Source organism: Hyalella azteca, unplaced genomic scaffold, assembly GCF_000764305.2.
Source record: "Hyalella azteca isolate HAZT.00-mixed unplaced genomic scaffold, Hazt_2.0.2 contig13027, whole genome shotgun sequence".
Lineage (NCBI taxonomy): Eukaryota > Metazoa > Arthropoda > Malacostraca > Amphipoda > Hyalellidae > Hyalella > Hyalella azteca.
In genome coordinates this window covers 227,370-243,613 of record NW_025942964.1, presented here as the reverse complement: position 1 = coordinate 243,613, position 16,244 = coordinate 227,370, and the positions used below count along the sequence as shown (strand labels likewise).

The window sequence follows — 16,244 nt, the reverse complement described above, 5'->3', positions numbered from 1 at the left end:
GAAGTCAGAATAAGTAAAAGAGTTGAGCTCGTTTAGCCCGATCTCTGCGTTACGTTCGCTACCTTGTGCCCGGCCGAGGTAGCTAACGTGTGACGTGGTCACCCGCATACCAGACGAAGATTTAATAATAACAGAAGCTGCCCTCGGATGTTAGAGTCGCAACGCAGCTGGGGAGGTGACAAGCCGCAAGACGTCTGCTGAGAACATGTCTGGGACAGCATGAAAAGTTAACTATAATTCATGGGAAAAACTGGGGCCGTTTGCCTACCTTGAGCTTTATTAATATTTTGTCGCGCTCAATGTTATCAGTGGTTGGAAAATTTGGGCGGCAGGAGTGTTGTGCATTCCACCATAACAGTGTTCACTTCAACAACAAACCTCCAGCCTCACTTTTTTATAAGCTGAGGGAAAAATAATCAACTACGTAGAAAAGTATATGTGAGATTATTCTTTACAATGCACCTGAACAAAACCATTAATAATATCAGGAAGAAGATATGCGACGCAACTGGTCTGAAGTGCGCAGAGAAGTTTGTACGAACCATGAAAATCTTAGTTCCCGGTTTAAAAAATATGTAATAAAAACTATATAATAAAACCTACAAACTAAATTATAAGAAATTTTGTGTCCCTATTTATTTACTCGACCATCTTAATTAACCACATTAATTTGCTCCAGAAAGTAAAGAAAAGTTCAGTCCCTGCAAAATTATAAATACAATAATCACGTATACCCTTATATTCACTTAAAAAACGGATATCAACTAAATTTTATTTGAACCACCAAATGCCCAGTATTTAAAACAACTTCTACGAAATTAGCTAAGGTGTTAAAATAGTGATCTCGGCGCTGAAGTGTAGGCCTGATGTGGCCTGTTAATCAAGCGCTACACCTTTCAAACAAACCGTCTTATTACTTGCTCTCACAACTCAAACCCTGAGCTTAGTTACAAGTCGCGTTAAGAAGACAGTCGCGTTACAAGCAGGCAGTCGCGTTACAAGCAGGCAGTCGCGTTACAAGCAGGCAGTCGCGTTACAATCAGACAGTCGCGTTACAAGCAGACAGTCGCGTTACAAGCAGGCAGTCGCGTTACAAGCAGACAGTCGCGTTACAAGCAGGCAGTCGCGTTACAAGCAGGCTGTCGCGTTACAAGCAGGCTGTCGCGTTACAAGCAGGCAGTCGCGTTACAAGCAGACAGTCGCGTTACAAGCAGGCTGTCGCGTTACAAGCAGACAGTCGCGTTACAAGCAGACAGTCGCGTTACAAGCAGACAGTCGTGTTACAAGCAGGCTGTCGCGTTACAAACAGACAGTCGCGTTACAAGCAGGCTGTCGCGTTACAAGCAGGCAGTCGCGTTACAAGATATCTTTATCATTAACGTACAAGTCGACTTTCTTGGTAGCTCATAGAACATTCGAGCAGAAGAATGGCGTTCGGTTAGATGATGCGAGTCAGCAGTTATAACTTCAGACAGGACATAGAGAAATTACTTCATCGAAAACCCGTGAGTCCTTCACTGTCGCTAATAACAGATAATTCGTATGAAGCGACACACAAATTGATCGTGTGTGGTAACGTTCAAAAACTGGAACAACGTCTACTGACGTATCTTAGTAATTACGGAAAAGAACTAGAGGTGTTATTAAAATTCACATGCCTCTAAAAAGAATCTGGGTTCATCAATAAGGGCGAGAAGATCAGCTGAAATACAAATCAAACAAATTGCATATGAAACATAACGATCATGCGGACATCAAGCGAAATAGCATAGTCTATCCATAAGTCACAAACGGTTTGTTAGACAACTGAAAATTATTCATGAAAGGTTGACAATTAATGCCACTGGTCGAAATTAGAAATATCACGATTAAACGTCCCATCTCATAACCAAAATTCTACGAGACTTACAAGTTCAAACGAGAGACCAACATTCAATGAGATGCACAGTGGTAACACCATCCGATTTCTACTAGTACAAATCACCAATAGTGCATTCACGACTGGCACCTTGCTGTTGTAAATACACTGAAAACATACAATTATTCAGATGCTCCTGCAAACTGGAGAAGTAAATGGAAGTAGCGAATGAACAGGACGGACATATGATAGTTAAATGCCTTATCGACATGCCTGCGTTGCACGGCGCATCACTGATACCACAAAGCTCACCTGTTGGTAACAAGTCTTGGCTGAGAATACAAGTAGAGCTCACGTCTTATAAGTGATAGTAAGTTGTTTCTTATCATATTTTAAGTTAACTCTGTACCAAGGAACTGTTGTAAAAACGAAAACGACGTAAAATTAACCAGAAATGCCCATAGGTAGAGAATGCCTTCAGAGGTAGACCATATCAATTAAATTGTACGTAACAAAAGTTTTCTATAAAAATAATATAATCTTAACTCTAATTAGAAACAACAAAGGAACACATATGCAAGACGTCAGGATCATATAACGAGTACACTAACACATTCGCCTCCCTCTAAATAAACAAAAGATTAACCACTTAGACTTCTGATAATCATGGGCTTGGCCCATATTATTAGCCCATATATTCATGTGTAGACCACACACCTTACAAAGGCACAAATCATGCGTAGTTAGAGGTTCAAAATTAGACGCGACCAATCGTGAGTAAAATTTCCAGCAGCCAACGAAATTAACTACTTCTAACTCAACTTCATTTAATTACTGAGGTGTGACTAATGAGTGAAGACAATCATATCAACTGTGTGAGAATCCTCGTTATAAGCATGATTGCAGCACGAGTATATACTAGAATGCATATCATTACAGCAAAAAATTCAACCATCATCGTTCCACAAACGTAAGATTAAAAGTCCGAGAATAAAAATAAAGAAGCCGTAATCTTTGCTGCATATTTCAAAGAAACGGGTTCTGGAGAATCCGAGGCACAATAGTAATGCCCAATTCTAATTTCTAAAAAAACTACATCAGCGAAATGAAAAACACACATACAAGAGCTCTGACGAACCTATCTTGGAATGCAATGTTCCGACTCAGCTCCACTATAGTTAACATATCTCAAAAAATAAATAAAAAAGGCTTAGTCATTAGTTGAGGCAAAGAGCACCACGGCTCTATCAAAGATCAGGATTCAGCAGAGATTTTATAACAAGAATCTAGCGATTTATTTCGCGCTTAGGAACAATTTTCGGATACGCTCAGCTAATATCGAACAATTCTTATAATCTCATAATGCCGCCAGATCCGCTTGACTGGTCGTGGTGGTAGACGATTTAAAATTAATGTTCTCTTCTTTCATTGATTTAAAGGGAAAGACGAATAAAATGCCGTCCGCTGGAGATAACTGCAAAAATGAAGCACAATTTTTGCCCTTAGTATTAAGTATGAAATTAATGAAATAGAATAAAGGCACGTGAAGGGCAATGAACCCTCGTGAATGGAAAGCACGATCAGCTTCATTGAAGGGTAGGGGTGAGATAATGGCCGTTCTTCTTGTGATGGTACATCTCGTACTTGGTTCTGAACTGCGCCCCGCATGAACACTGGTAAGGTTCACTGCCTGCAATGAAACAAGTGTCATTACTTTTAATTTTGATCTCGTTTCTGACTTTCGAGAAGCTGGACTGTGTGCACAAAAAATGACATGGACTTAGAACACTTGCAGATGATTTTAACGTAATATGCTCTCAACTCCTTTTTTGGAGACTTCTCAAAGAAGTGTTGCCAGGGAGTATCGCAAATACGAGATTCAAAGGCTCACTACAAATAAAATTGTTCCAAATATTGTAAGAAATGTGTTATAAATATTGTATGAAATGTGTTACAAAATATTGTAAGAAATGTGTTATAATGTTTTACAAATGTTGTAAGAAATGTGTTACAAATGTTGTAAGAAATATTTTACAAATGTTGTAAGAAATATTTTACAAATGTTGTAAAAAAATGTGTTATGAATATTGTAAGATACCTATGTGTGCCTAATAAAGGTTTATTAGGTTATCATAAAGTGAGGTAAAGAAGCATGGGCCCACCAGGGGTGTGCATGATGCCCAGGTGAGTGCGCAGGGTGGCGGCGTCCCGGTACATGCGGTCACAGGAGGGGCAGGGCCGCGGCTCGTGGAAGGCCAGCTTCCGCTGATACTGATCTGTGAGGGATACTCAGTATACTGATGACATCGTCTGTATTATTTGTGAGGTTAAAAATGTCATACTGTGAGTGAGGCAGCAGTCAGGATACTGATGACATCGTCTGTATTATTTGTGAGGTTAAATGTCATACTGTGAGTGAGGCAGCCAATCAGTATACTGATGACATCGTCTGTATTATTTGTGAGGTTAAAATGTCATACTGTGAGTGAGGCAGCCAGTCAGGATACTGATGACATCGTCTGTATTATTTGTGAGGTTAAATGTCATACTGCGTGTGAGGCAGCCAATCAGTATACTGATGACATCGTCGGTATTATTTGTGAGGTTAAAATGTCATACTGTGAATGAGGCAGCTAGTCAGGATAATGATGACATCGTCTGTATCAATTGAGAAGTAAAAACGGCTCGGAAATCTCCCAGGCATCTCTGTACTTTGCGTTTAAAATAAATATGGCGACAAAGAGATCAACGAATCTCTCAGGTATTACCAATGTTGATGAAAAAATAAAGAATAGCCTACAACTAAACTACGAAGTCTCGGATGGAACGTTTTATCATAATAATGTATACTCAATTTAAGTTCGTATAAGCTGATAGTAGAACTTACCCAAGACAGCGTCGATCTCCTCCTGAGTAGCAAATTTGTGGCCTTGTGCAGATGCTCTGCCTTCGCTGACGGGCTTGCCCGGCGCCATGCCACCAGTATTAACAGTCCCGGAATCATCAAACCTGTCCAGGCCATGAGCAATGTGACGCTGAATGGAGGAAATTCCATTGAAGTGTGCAAGATTTTTCTTCGAGGAATCATGGTTGCCCATTGGTATAGTTGTCGCGCCGTCAACAGCTTTGTGCTGCAAGTCGCGATTGACAATTGTATTATCTTGTTGGTTTATAGAATTTGAGATGTCAGAACGCTCAATTTCCTGCGCTGCTTGTTGGTTTGCCAAGCTTTGTGCAGCTAAAGATGAGAGTAAACGGCTTATTTGGGCACCATGGTTGGAAAAACCATTGTTTTGGTTCTGATTGGAACCTTCACAATGAGGATTGAATTTTTCTGGATAAAGAGCATCGCTTATAACATGTTTAGAAATTGGTCGAGAGAAAATGTTTTTTGCGGAAAATAATGTATTCCCTGCTAAATTAGGAATAAAATGCTCATTTTCAAGTGAAAGCTGATTTCTAGCTGGCAGTGGAGGAAGGATTGAGAGTGGCGCAGTCCCGTTTATCGGACGCAACATCTTAGCATCTGAATTATCGGGAAGCATAGATAACGGAGCCTCGTTCAATTTCAGCCCAGAGGCATCAGAGATGTTTTCAGATGGGAATGAAATGCTGGGTCTTAGGCACCAAGGTTCAGTCGTGAAAGAATGAGACCTGACGGGATCTAATGATGGAGTTGCAGCAGGAATGACACCGTTGCTTGTAGCTTCTTGACAATCAAGAGATACTTTCAAAGGATCACACTTAATATTTCCAATTTGCAGAGCAGTGTCTCGCAAAAGCAAGCTACTCTCGGCAAAATTTATATTGGAGCTGATCGACGACGAAACGTTAGCTTTCACAGACATAGACAATTCATTTTCACCCGGTTCAGTTGAGCTATAGTGAGAAGTTTTATCATGCTTGTTTTCAGACTGTGCTTCTGTACCGGTATAGCGATCGTACAAGCGATCTTCAGCAGATGATTTAAACATTTTCCTGGGAGGTTCATTGCTGAACTGAGTATCAATGGGATATTTGGGAAGCATTCTGTTTTTGTCAGCTTCAACAACAGCTGGAACATCCACAAAAATTGACTCATCAATTTTCTTTGGCATTATTTCTGTAGATGAAGCGAGTTGTGTTCCACAAGAAGAACGAGAGCTTTCTGCTTGAGTCTTGGCTACCCTCTTCTCTGGACTGGTGGCACGATTAGATTCATCAGATGGAGATGCAAGCTCTTTTCTTGTTTGGAACTGAAGAGGAGCATCATTCAGAGCACCAATGATTGATGCTTTGTCGGACTTATCTTCTGAACTGTTGGCCATGTCTGCATCACTTGGGCTGTTCACTGCATTCGACACCAGTTCAGACTCAGTCTGAACCGGTTCACAAGTCAATGAAGACTCAGCAGCAGAAACCTGAAAAGAGTTCATAATTTGAGAACATGATGGAAATGTGCTCCAACATAAATTAGATGGAATTAAACATGTTTGGTAATTCAAAACGTCACAAAGATATTTTTTAATTGTTTAAATAATGATGAAACCATCCAGTACAAAACAGTACCTATACAATAGAATGAAATAATTAAGAGAAACAATAGAGCATCAACATCACAGAACTAACTTGCTGTGCATCCAACAAATACTCGTGCAAGTCCTTGAGCCCACAAATGCCCAGAGATTGACCAGCAGCAATGAAGTCAACCATGTCCTGCTTCTGGATGTATGTCTGGCCAACATAGATGTACTGCATGATGTGGCATAACGTGGACCACTTCACCCCCTCGATGGTGAGACACAGCACACCGTCACTTGTCAGGCTCTAAATGCAGGAATAAAAGGGTGAGACACAGCACACCGTCACTTGTCAGGCTCTGAAGGCAGGAATAAAAGGGTGAGGCACAGCACACTGTCACTTGTCAGGCTCTGAAGGCAGGAATAAAAGAGTGAGGCACAGCACACCGTCACTTGTCAGGCTCTGAAGGCAGGAATAAAAGAGTGAGGCACAGCACACTGTCACTTGTCAGGCTCTGAAGGCAGGAATAAAAGAGTGAGGCACAGCACACCGTCACTTGTCAGGCTCTGAAGGCAGGAATAAAAGAGTGAGGCACAGCACACCATCACTTGTCAGGCTCTGAAGGCAGGAATAAAGAGTGAGGCACAGCACACCATCACTAATCAGGCTCTGAAGGCAGGAATAAAAGGGTGAGGCACAGCACACCGTCACTTGTCAGGCTCTGAAGGCAGGAATAAAGAGTGAGGCACAGCACACCATCACTAAACAGGCTCTGAAGGCAGGAATAAAAGGGTGAGGCACAGCACACCGTCACTTGTCAGGCTCTGAAGGCAGGAATAAAAGGGTGAGGCACAGCACACCGTCACTTGTCAGGCTCTGAAGGCAGGAATAAAAGGGTGAGACACAGCACACCGTCACTTGTCAGGCTCTGAAGGCAGGAATAAAAGGGTGAGGCACAGCACACCGTCACTTGTCAGGCTCTGAAGGCAGGAATAAAAGGGTGAGGCACAGCACACCATCACTTGTCAGGCTCTAAATGGTGAGATATTATTGTCATTCATTAGCATTCAAAGGCCCACTCTAAAATGTGTCAGGATAAATAGGTAACATTAAATTATTACATGAATATACATTTTCACTACATTTCTTCAGGTTATTGGAAAATGAGCTTAGACTCAATAAATTTCCTATATAAACTAGCATTAAAATGATGAAATATTATCACAATATCACAAAGTCATCATTACATTATATCTGACAGAATCAGTAAGGTACCTATGTAATTCTATGTTGATTAAAATTTTTGCCAGTAGCATGAGGTTACCTGGAATATAGTTTTGAGGAAGCTACTGGCAGCCGACAAGACAATCCTGTGAGCAGCAAGTGACTGACGCTCACATAGGATCATCACATCCTGATAGCCATCAATGATGGCAAGCTTGCTCATGCTTGAGCTCAAGAGGACAGGATGGTTCTGAGAGGCAATCTTGTACAGAGTTTCATCAGAGTTATTCTCTGCAATGGTAAAACTACTGCAGACCATTGCAGGACTGGACTGAATTCCATCCGAGCATCCATTGAAAAAGAGTTCACTGCCTGTCTTTGCATTGGACTCCAAGTTATTGAGTTTATTAGGTTTAGTCTGGCTAGCAGCAGGCTTTGTGATCAAATGGGAGGTCTCATAAGTCATGGGGTGAGTATTTTCACACAGAACACTTTGCTCCACCACCATTGCTGGAAATAAAATTAAATTTATTAATACTTGCAGCAACTAAAATATGACAAGCAGAAATTAAAAAATTATATTGAAAACTAACTTCTGACAGATGGATGCAATGGGCTCCACTCCCTTCCATCAATCCATATGGTAGCATAACTTGAGATTGTGTTTTAAATCATCTTTGATTGATAGTTCTCAAATCATCTTAAATAAAAATCAGGAACTTCATTTGAAGCTGCAGCACTAGTAGGCCAGACTGATTTTTTTCAAGATTAACATAGCATTCATCTAAGAAATTTTCAAAGTCTCAGAAATTTAAAAAACCAAATTCAATGAAAGTTAATTCAAGTCAGAGAAACAGGTATCTTGAAGGTATTTTGTGTTTGTTAGTAAATTTCAGAATAATTGTGCCTGGAAAATTGTGATAAATTTCTATTTATCAAAATAAGCAGCAAGTCATCAATTTTCTAAACTGTAGATATATTTAAAGCAGAAATTTTGTTTGCTCTCACAATGCAGGAGATGCAATAAAGACCATACAATTAGATTCACGGGGTAATAAGGGACGGTTTTGAGCGTTTTTGGTTAAGGGAGACTACCCTAAAATTTTCAATTTTGGCATTTTCCAGTTTTTGTGCTCATCTGAAAGCTGGAATTCTGCTCTTTCCAATGGTACCACTGCCATCGCTGTACGCTGCTGAAATCTTTGAATATAGTTTCTACTTGAGTTGTGCTGCAGTTACATGCTTAGTCTCATCTTAAAGCTGACATTCTGAGCTTTCCAACGATACTACTGCGATCCATGTACGGCAATATTGACGCACACGGCCGGGCTTCAACTGGGGGGTGGGGGGTGGAGTGTTTTCAGTAAATAGACCTAAGAAAATTTGAGCGGCAAGACTACATATATTGGTGTATCTGGCATCTGAGCTCAGTCACCCTCCTAACTTTGTACGGAGAGGTGCGCTACAAGTTGCTGCTAGCATCCTTGAGTGGATTAAGCTACAGAAGCCTGTAGTTTGGTATCCATGCTACATTGAGTGCCTATTTCGAGGCGCGCGGGACTTTGTCGCGCCGTCCTGAAAAGTTCAACTTATTGTCACGGAAAACCTATCTTCTACAGTTTTCAAGCTACAGCAATGAGACATACACCATTCGATTTGTAAAGACCATACCTAAAAATTTGATGATCATTTTTTTTAATTTCTGTCCGGTTCGTTTTTTATATGGGGGAGAAGGGGAGGGAGGGGGGAAAAATGAGAAAAATGGGATAAAATGCACATAAAAAAAACTAAGGGGAAAATGAGAAAGATGATCATCAAATTTTTAGGTATGGTCCTTACGAACCGAATGATACGTGTCTCGATGTTGTAGGATGATATTTGTAGGAGGAGATAGATTTTCTAAAGTACCCCTTTTTAGCTGTTTTCTATGAATTTCACGTTTTCTATCAATTTTTTCAGAAAATTCAAATAAGCAAAATGTTCTTATTTTTACATTTTACGTATGTATGTGATGCAGGGTTGGCGATTTTTTTTATTTTTTAAAAAAAATCAAAAAAATCAAAAATCAATGATTTTTTTTTATTTTTTCATGATTTTTTTTATTTATTTGATTTTTTTGATTTTTTCAGCTTTTTTGTCTTTTTTTAGGTGTTATTTTTTATGTTGCAATTAGCCTACTAAGAATAAAAGTATTTGGATCATAATTGATGGCTAAAAAGGGCACTTATTGCCTTCAATAATGGCCAACAGGCCAATGTGGTGTTTACCACTTTGGGATTTTTGGGTAAACAATTATTGATAAGTCTATTCATTAGCTTTGTAAAGTTTTTATGGAGCAAGGTAATGAGCTAAATATTGACCATTTAACTGGCTTCAATATACAAGAAACACTTCAGGAATGCAGATCTCCCTAAACATTGAAGAGTCACATAACAGATAGGTAACTGATAGCACAGTGCACAGCACTATCAATAGATCTACTAGTTTTATGTCCTATAAATCTACCAGACTTGGCCAGTGTAGCTGTCAGCTCACCTTCTTCAGAAGTGTGAAAGCTTTTGCCGGTGAAGGTGTGTTTTACGATCGGTCCATAAAGAAGTGTTGATCGGTTCAAAATGACATAAGAACAGGTTCTTTTGAATAACCTATGGATTGGCACCATGTTTACAATGACCTTGTCCACTGCAAGCTTCAGATCAGCAGCCATGTAGCATTTCTTCTGTATCAGTAAGCTTATAGGTTGGATTGTAATTTCACACCATTTTAATTGGGTCAAGTGAATTCACTAGTATAACAATAACAAACATAGATAAAAAACATACTGGAAACAAGAAGGAACATTTTAGTGACAACCATCAATGGTCCATCTGCTCCATCATATTTTTGGAGAAATAAGTCATAGTTTGGGTTAATTCTATCAATGACATCCTATGCACAATTTTGTGATGACCGATGATCCACTAATTTTACATTAACTGATTAAGTGAAATTTTTTTCACTGAGCAAGATAAATGTTATAACAAATTTTTTGGTTAACTGGAGCATTTGCTAACTGAGGTTCTACTGTAGATGCAGTTTTAGGGGTGTCCCTTATTACCCTGGGGGGGGGTGTCCCTTACCCTTAATACCCTGTCTGCGGCGGTCTGCCCATCATGCGGAAAATAGCCAGAAATGTCCAACATTTTGTTTTGGATTGAGATACGCAAAATCTGTCAATCACAATTGTAAGCCAACAACTGTGTGCAAGTTTGCAACTTTTATGCAAGTAAAATTTTTTCTACAGCATATATATATTTTTTTGCTACAGACCTTACACTATGGGCTTACCCCTTAGCAGTAGCAGAGGTACTTTTCCTCCAAAATCTCACTTTTCACACTTCTCACTTTTCACACGCATCGAGAAATGAAAAACTATAAAAAAATAACCGTATGCGTTACTCAAGTTCTGTTTGCTTTAGGTGACTCTCAAAACACTGTAGTACGCGTCGGCAATGATGAAACGTCACAAAATGTTGCCATATTTATGTAAAAGCCTTTAGAATGCAAGCCTACCAATACCAAATCCCTATATTCCGTCACTGTGTGTGGCAATATTTGGCTAATCGGCACGTGGTGAGGCCGAGGCGTATACCGTCCACGCTTCAAATTCTACTGATACGTAATGCCGTCATCCACGTGTTCGAATTCCGTTCGCTGTGTTGGAATACCGTAAAATGGGGTAACTTAGACCGGCGGGGTAACTTAGACCACTTTTCGTTTTTTCAACAAAAACCTCCACAACTCAAAAACTATTTGACATAGAAAAATTTTGTCAATGGGCATTAAAGGCCTAATACTGAGGCTACATAACACAATAGAAAGATTTAAAAAGTTTGCATATCTAATAGGTTAAAAAATTAAAAATGTGACCCACGAAAAAAAGCTATTATTTAAAGCCTGTCAGAGTACCNGTTTTTTGGGGTGTAGATTACGAATCTGAAATCCATTTTTGGCGGTCGGCATCGGAAAACCGATTTTTTTCGCGACTTACTAACATGGGGGTTACGTAACTTACGTTACCCACTCACCTTTATTTACTAACATGGGGGTTACGTAACTTACGTTACCCACTCACCTTTATATAAAGGGTCGGATTGTTCATCGAAATTTTACAAAAAGCTCTTAGGTTGGGTTAAGTCAGCCAAGTTCCTTTTTTTAGATAGCATTTTGATCTAAAAAGAAACTGGGCGAACCAACCCACCCTGCGAGTTGGCGTTAGGTTGTGATCTCTCGATGTGGCAATGTATCTCCAGATTTATGGACAAAGAAGACGAAAATGTTACCCGTTGCAGTGCAACGGGTAACATTTTCGTCTTCTTTACCCGTTGCAGTGCAACGGGTAAGTTTCATTCAAGATGTTAGCATTTTTAGCGCGATTTTTGGGTCGGAAAAAAATCGGTTTTCCGATGCCGACCGCCAAAAATGGATTTCAGATTCGTAATCTACACCCCAAAAAACATATAATTAAAAAAAAAAAACACCCTTTTTTTTGGATGTAGTTAATCTGCAATAATACCGAATTAGTTTTCATGTGTCTAAATCCATTTCTCAACTTAATCATCTATTAATTTATTTACCACTTGAAATCAGTGAATACAAGTTAACAAGTATACTTAAAGACTGTTAAAGTTAAAGGATTGTCTCAGTGTCAGTCTAGGTACTGACTACTGATTGATTTGATTCTGTGATTAACCTTATAAAGTTATAACCTATGTTATCACAATGTTAGAGAATTGTGATCATAATTAAGCATAAATATATGTTGGAACTAGATTAATTAAGCAAATGATAGCAATGACAGTCACGGAAGAATAAAAAAAAACACCACATCCACACATCATGCCGATAACTTACAACTGCTTGCCAGTAGTCAGTAACCAACACTGATTCGTGAACTCCGCTGACCTATTGATGGATCTTTTTCTTCGATGTATTTGGAAGTAATCCTACAGTAAACTTTCAATTCGCACAAGTCAAAGTTACATACTTAGGAAGAAGTAAAAAGACCTGTGCTTGGATGCGCCAAAAACGAATAGTTTTGTAACTTTTGTGCATAAAATGTACTTACAATAAATTATCTATGAATTAATTACCAACCGTGAAACTTGTGGATGTAATTGATTGGAAACCTACCTTGTTCCACTGTTAAGAAAACGCCCGGTGTTGTCAAGTTTACCGATTATTTTAATTGATAAATTAATAGCGATTACAGTGTTTTTTAGGCTTAGCCCAGTCGCCGATTCCTAGCATCGCAGAACATTCTACAACTTGTTGCGATCTCGAACTCGGCACAGACTGCTCCAAGTTTGCTTTGCTTTACCACCCGGTCTCCTTCGCCTATTTATTGTGACTATAAACTGGCGCACAGAGCTGGTATCGAACCCGCACCTCTCTGCTTCAATCCTAGTACTCTGAACTGTAACTACGGGGCCACTCCGCTCATTTTCGTATTTATTTGAGATATTATGAAATAATTATATAGCTGAAATTGCAGAATTGTTAAAAGCACCTCCTCTAGGTACTACGAGAATGCTAAAGTAAAATAGTTGCCCATATAATCAAGTTATGAAAGCCATAACCGCCGTTGTTCTACTGCTACAGCTTGAACACCTGACATTTTGATAGTGTAAATTTTGAACATGTTATAAGCAATGAAAACGTAACATTTTTACAAGGTTTATTGTATATTGTTGCTGCTAATTGATATTTTATTCGTGCAACGATATTTTTAGTAAATTTTTATGAACATAGCTTAACCTATAAATGGCAAACTTCTCCAACGTTGAAATAGGCCAAATTGTTGGTGCCCGTATGGCAGGTGCTAGTGTGACAGAAACTTCAAAGATTGCCGTTTCTAGATGCACTGTCTCAAAAGTATATATAATGGCAAACTATACTAGTACTAACTAGTACTATAAATGGCAAACGTCTCCAACGTTGAAATAGGCCAAATTATTGGTGCCCGTATGACAGGTGCTTGTGTGACAGAAACTTCAACGATTGCCGTTTCTAGATGTACTGTCTCAAAAAAGTGACTGCTTTTGAAAGAGAAGGAAAAAACGTCCTCGGTAAAGCACAGGTCGGGCCGAAAGTCGAAATTGTCTGAGAGAGACCGTCGTTACCTCAGTCGAACTGTGAAATCGATAGTCAGCTGCTGTTAAAATTACTTCAGATCTCAATGGAGACCTAAAGAATCCAGGTTCCATAACATTGTCCGCCGAGAGCTGCACAGATCTGCATGGATTTTATGGAAGAGCTGCAATTAGAAAACTTATGGTTTCAAATACAAATGCTTCAAAGCGTTTAGATTAGTGTAAAAAAACACACAGAATTGGTCCCTTGGGAAATGAAAAAATGCAATTTTCTCTGAATCGTTTACCTTATTTCCAACCTCTGGTCGAGTTTGTTTGGAGACAGCCAAAAGCGTCATGTTATCCCAATCATGGTTGAATTTATTAATCCCAGTATTAATTCAACCATGATCCCAATTGCCTCCTCCCAACCGGAAAACATGGCCGGGGATCTGGGATGAGCTGGGGGGATATTTCTTGGGAATCCGGAGGACCGATAATTTCACTTTATGACAGAATCAACAGACGTGATTATTTAGGAATATTGGTTTTATTGGTTTAGCTGGCAGGAATGATTGAACAGGTGTAATGGGACATGAAGTAAGCACGTCAGGTTAGGTAACTGTCTCTTATTCTTGAGCAGCTAGAAAGGAAGTCAAGCAGGGAAAGTAATCGCTTTTGTGAACTTTAGGTTACTTGATAACTTAGCGCAAAATCTATAGAATATGGAGAAGTTTGAGAGTTAAGTTTCCGCCCAACGGTTGCACGCTCACTGTGGTCAACGTGCTATGTACTGCAATAATAATTTAGGTCGTCTGTATGGAGAGAGATATTAGGCCTACCTAATTCTTCTCCAATTGCGGTTATGGGGTTCGGTATCGTGTCGCGAGTATAGGACTGCAATGTTTATACATTAGAGCGCTCGTAAGGTACTAAGAATTTACATTAGAGTAATTACTGTGACCAGAAACATGCACGGTGAATAGTAAGCAATATGCAGGCATTGATGATGCAATAAAGAGAAAAAAGTAATTTTTATAAATGAAATTATAAAATATTCACTCAAGGGGTAAGGGATTCACAAAGCCATCGCCTGCATATCTAACCTCCCTAAACTACTGAACGACCTTAGCCTTGGCCGCAAGAATTGGTCCTAAAATTTTCCAATTTCATGCCAGCACGAATTTCAGGAACTTCTGGTGAGGCTGTCACCTTCTTGATCTCAGCGACGACCAGCAATCAGTCTCGAGAGGTCTCGGCAAGTCCCTCAATCACACGTCATCCTGATTCCTACAATCTATCCTGTCATGTAATCAAACCCGGCAATCGTGATTGCGAGCCTTCAGCATCGTAGGAAATGAAATAAAATCCTACAATCAACTCTAGCTACACAATCCTACAATCAACTGTAGCTACACAATCCTACAATCAGCTCTAGGTCGATGTTTGTTTCCTCTTTATTTTTTGACTAAAGCTAATAAAAAAAACAAGTCCTGGGTCCCGGAGCACCCGAGCCCGCCGCGTGCACTTCCTTGTGGATGAAGGGAGTCATGTAGGCGGTGTTGCTGAAGTGCCTTCCTTGTCGTGGCATGAATAGTCGTCGTAAATAGTAGTGGTAAAATTATGGTAGGTGTAAAAGTAGTAGTGGTAAAATTATAGTAGTGGTAAAAGTAGTAGTGGTAAAATTATAGTAGTGATAAAATAGTAGTAGTGGTAAAATTATAGTAGTGGTAAAATTACGCCAGTGGTAAAATAGTACTAGTGGTAGAATAGTAGTAGTGGTAAAATAGTTGTAGTGGTGAAATAGTAAAATTATAGTAGTGGTAAAATAGTAGCAGCGGTAAAATAGTAGTAGTAGCAAAGTAGTAGTAGTGGTAAAATAGTAGCAGCGGTAAAATAGTTGTAGTGGTAAAATAGTAGTAGTAGCAAAATAGTAGTAGTGGTAAAATAGTAGTAGTGGTAAAATAGTAGTAGTGGTGAAATAGTAGTAGTGGTAAAATTATGGTAGTGGTAAAATTGTAGTAGTGGTAAAATATTAATAGCGATAAACTGGTAGTATTGATGGAATTATGGTAGTGGTAAAATTATGGTTGTGATAAAATAAAATCAGTGGTAAAATTGGAGTTGTGGGAAAATCATGGTAGCTGTATAATAGTAGCAATGGTAAAATTATAATAGTGGTTTAAATTATATTAGATGTAAAATTATAATAGTGGTACAATAATAGCTGTAGCAAAATAATAAAGCACTCCTAGCATACACGTTATTAAATGACAGTTATGACTGAAAGTAATGTCGTAACCAAACCGTCAACATCGTAATTGAACGAAGAGAAAACTGCGGCTCGCGAGACAAAGGCACCGCACGGACAGTTTTTATAGCGAGAGAAATAATTTACTAAAAGGCGACGATTACGGAAAAGACAAAAATTTATGAACGCAACTTGAGATGACGTCTTTATTGAGAGGTGGAAGTTTATGTAGGTACGCCATTATGCAGAGTCAGGGGGCTGAGCAGCGAACATTATGCTGAATTATGCGCGTCTGAAGCGC

General features: G+C 39.3%; 1 protein-coding gene across 2 annotated transcripts; it reads right to left on the bottom strand.

The window, feature by feature from the left end:
* Nucleotides 1-421: 421 nt before the first annotated feature.
* On the bottom strand, nt 422-12,501 carry LOC108676924. 2 transcript variants are annotated; one of them, XM_018165081.2, is made up of 6 exons: nt 12,476-12,501; nt 7,683-8,092; nt 6,467-6,664; nt 4,746-6,258; nt 4,021-4,134; nt 422-3,548 (listed from the first exon to the last, which is right to left on the bottom strand). In XM_018165081.2, exons 2-6 carry the CDS (start codon nt 8,088-8,090, stop codon nt 3,445-3,447), a joined length of 2,337 nt encoding a protein of 778 aa, XP_018020570.1. In that variant the 5' UTR covers nt 8,091-8,092; nt 12,476-12,501; the 3' UTR covers nt 422-3,444. The 2 variants fall into 2 exon arrangements, with proteins under 2 accessions (XP_018020570.1, XP_047739441.1); XM_047883485.1 differs by lacking the exon at nt 12,476-12,501 and having other exon boundaries at nt 7,683-8,104.
* Between the last annotated feature and the right edge of the window lie 3,743 nt (nt 12,502-16,244).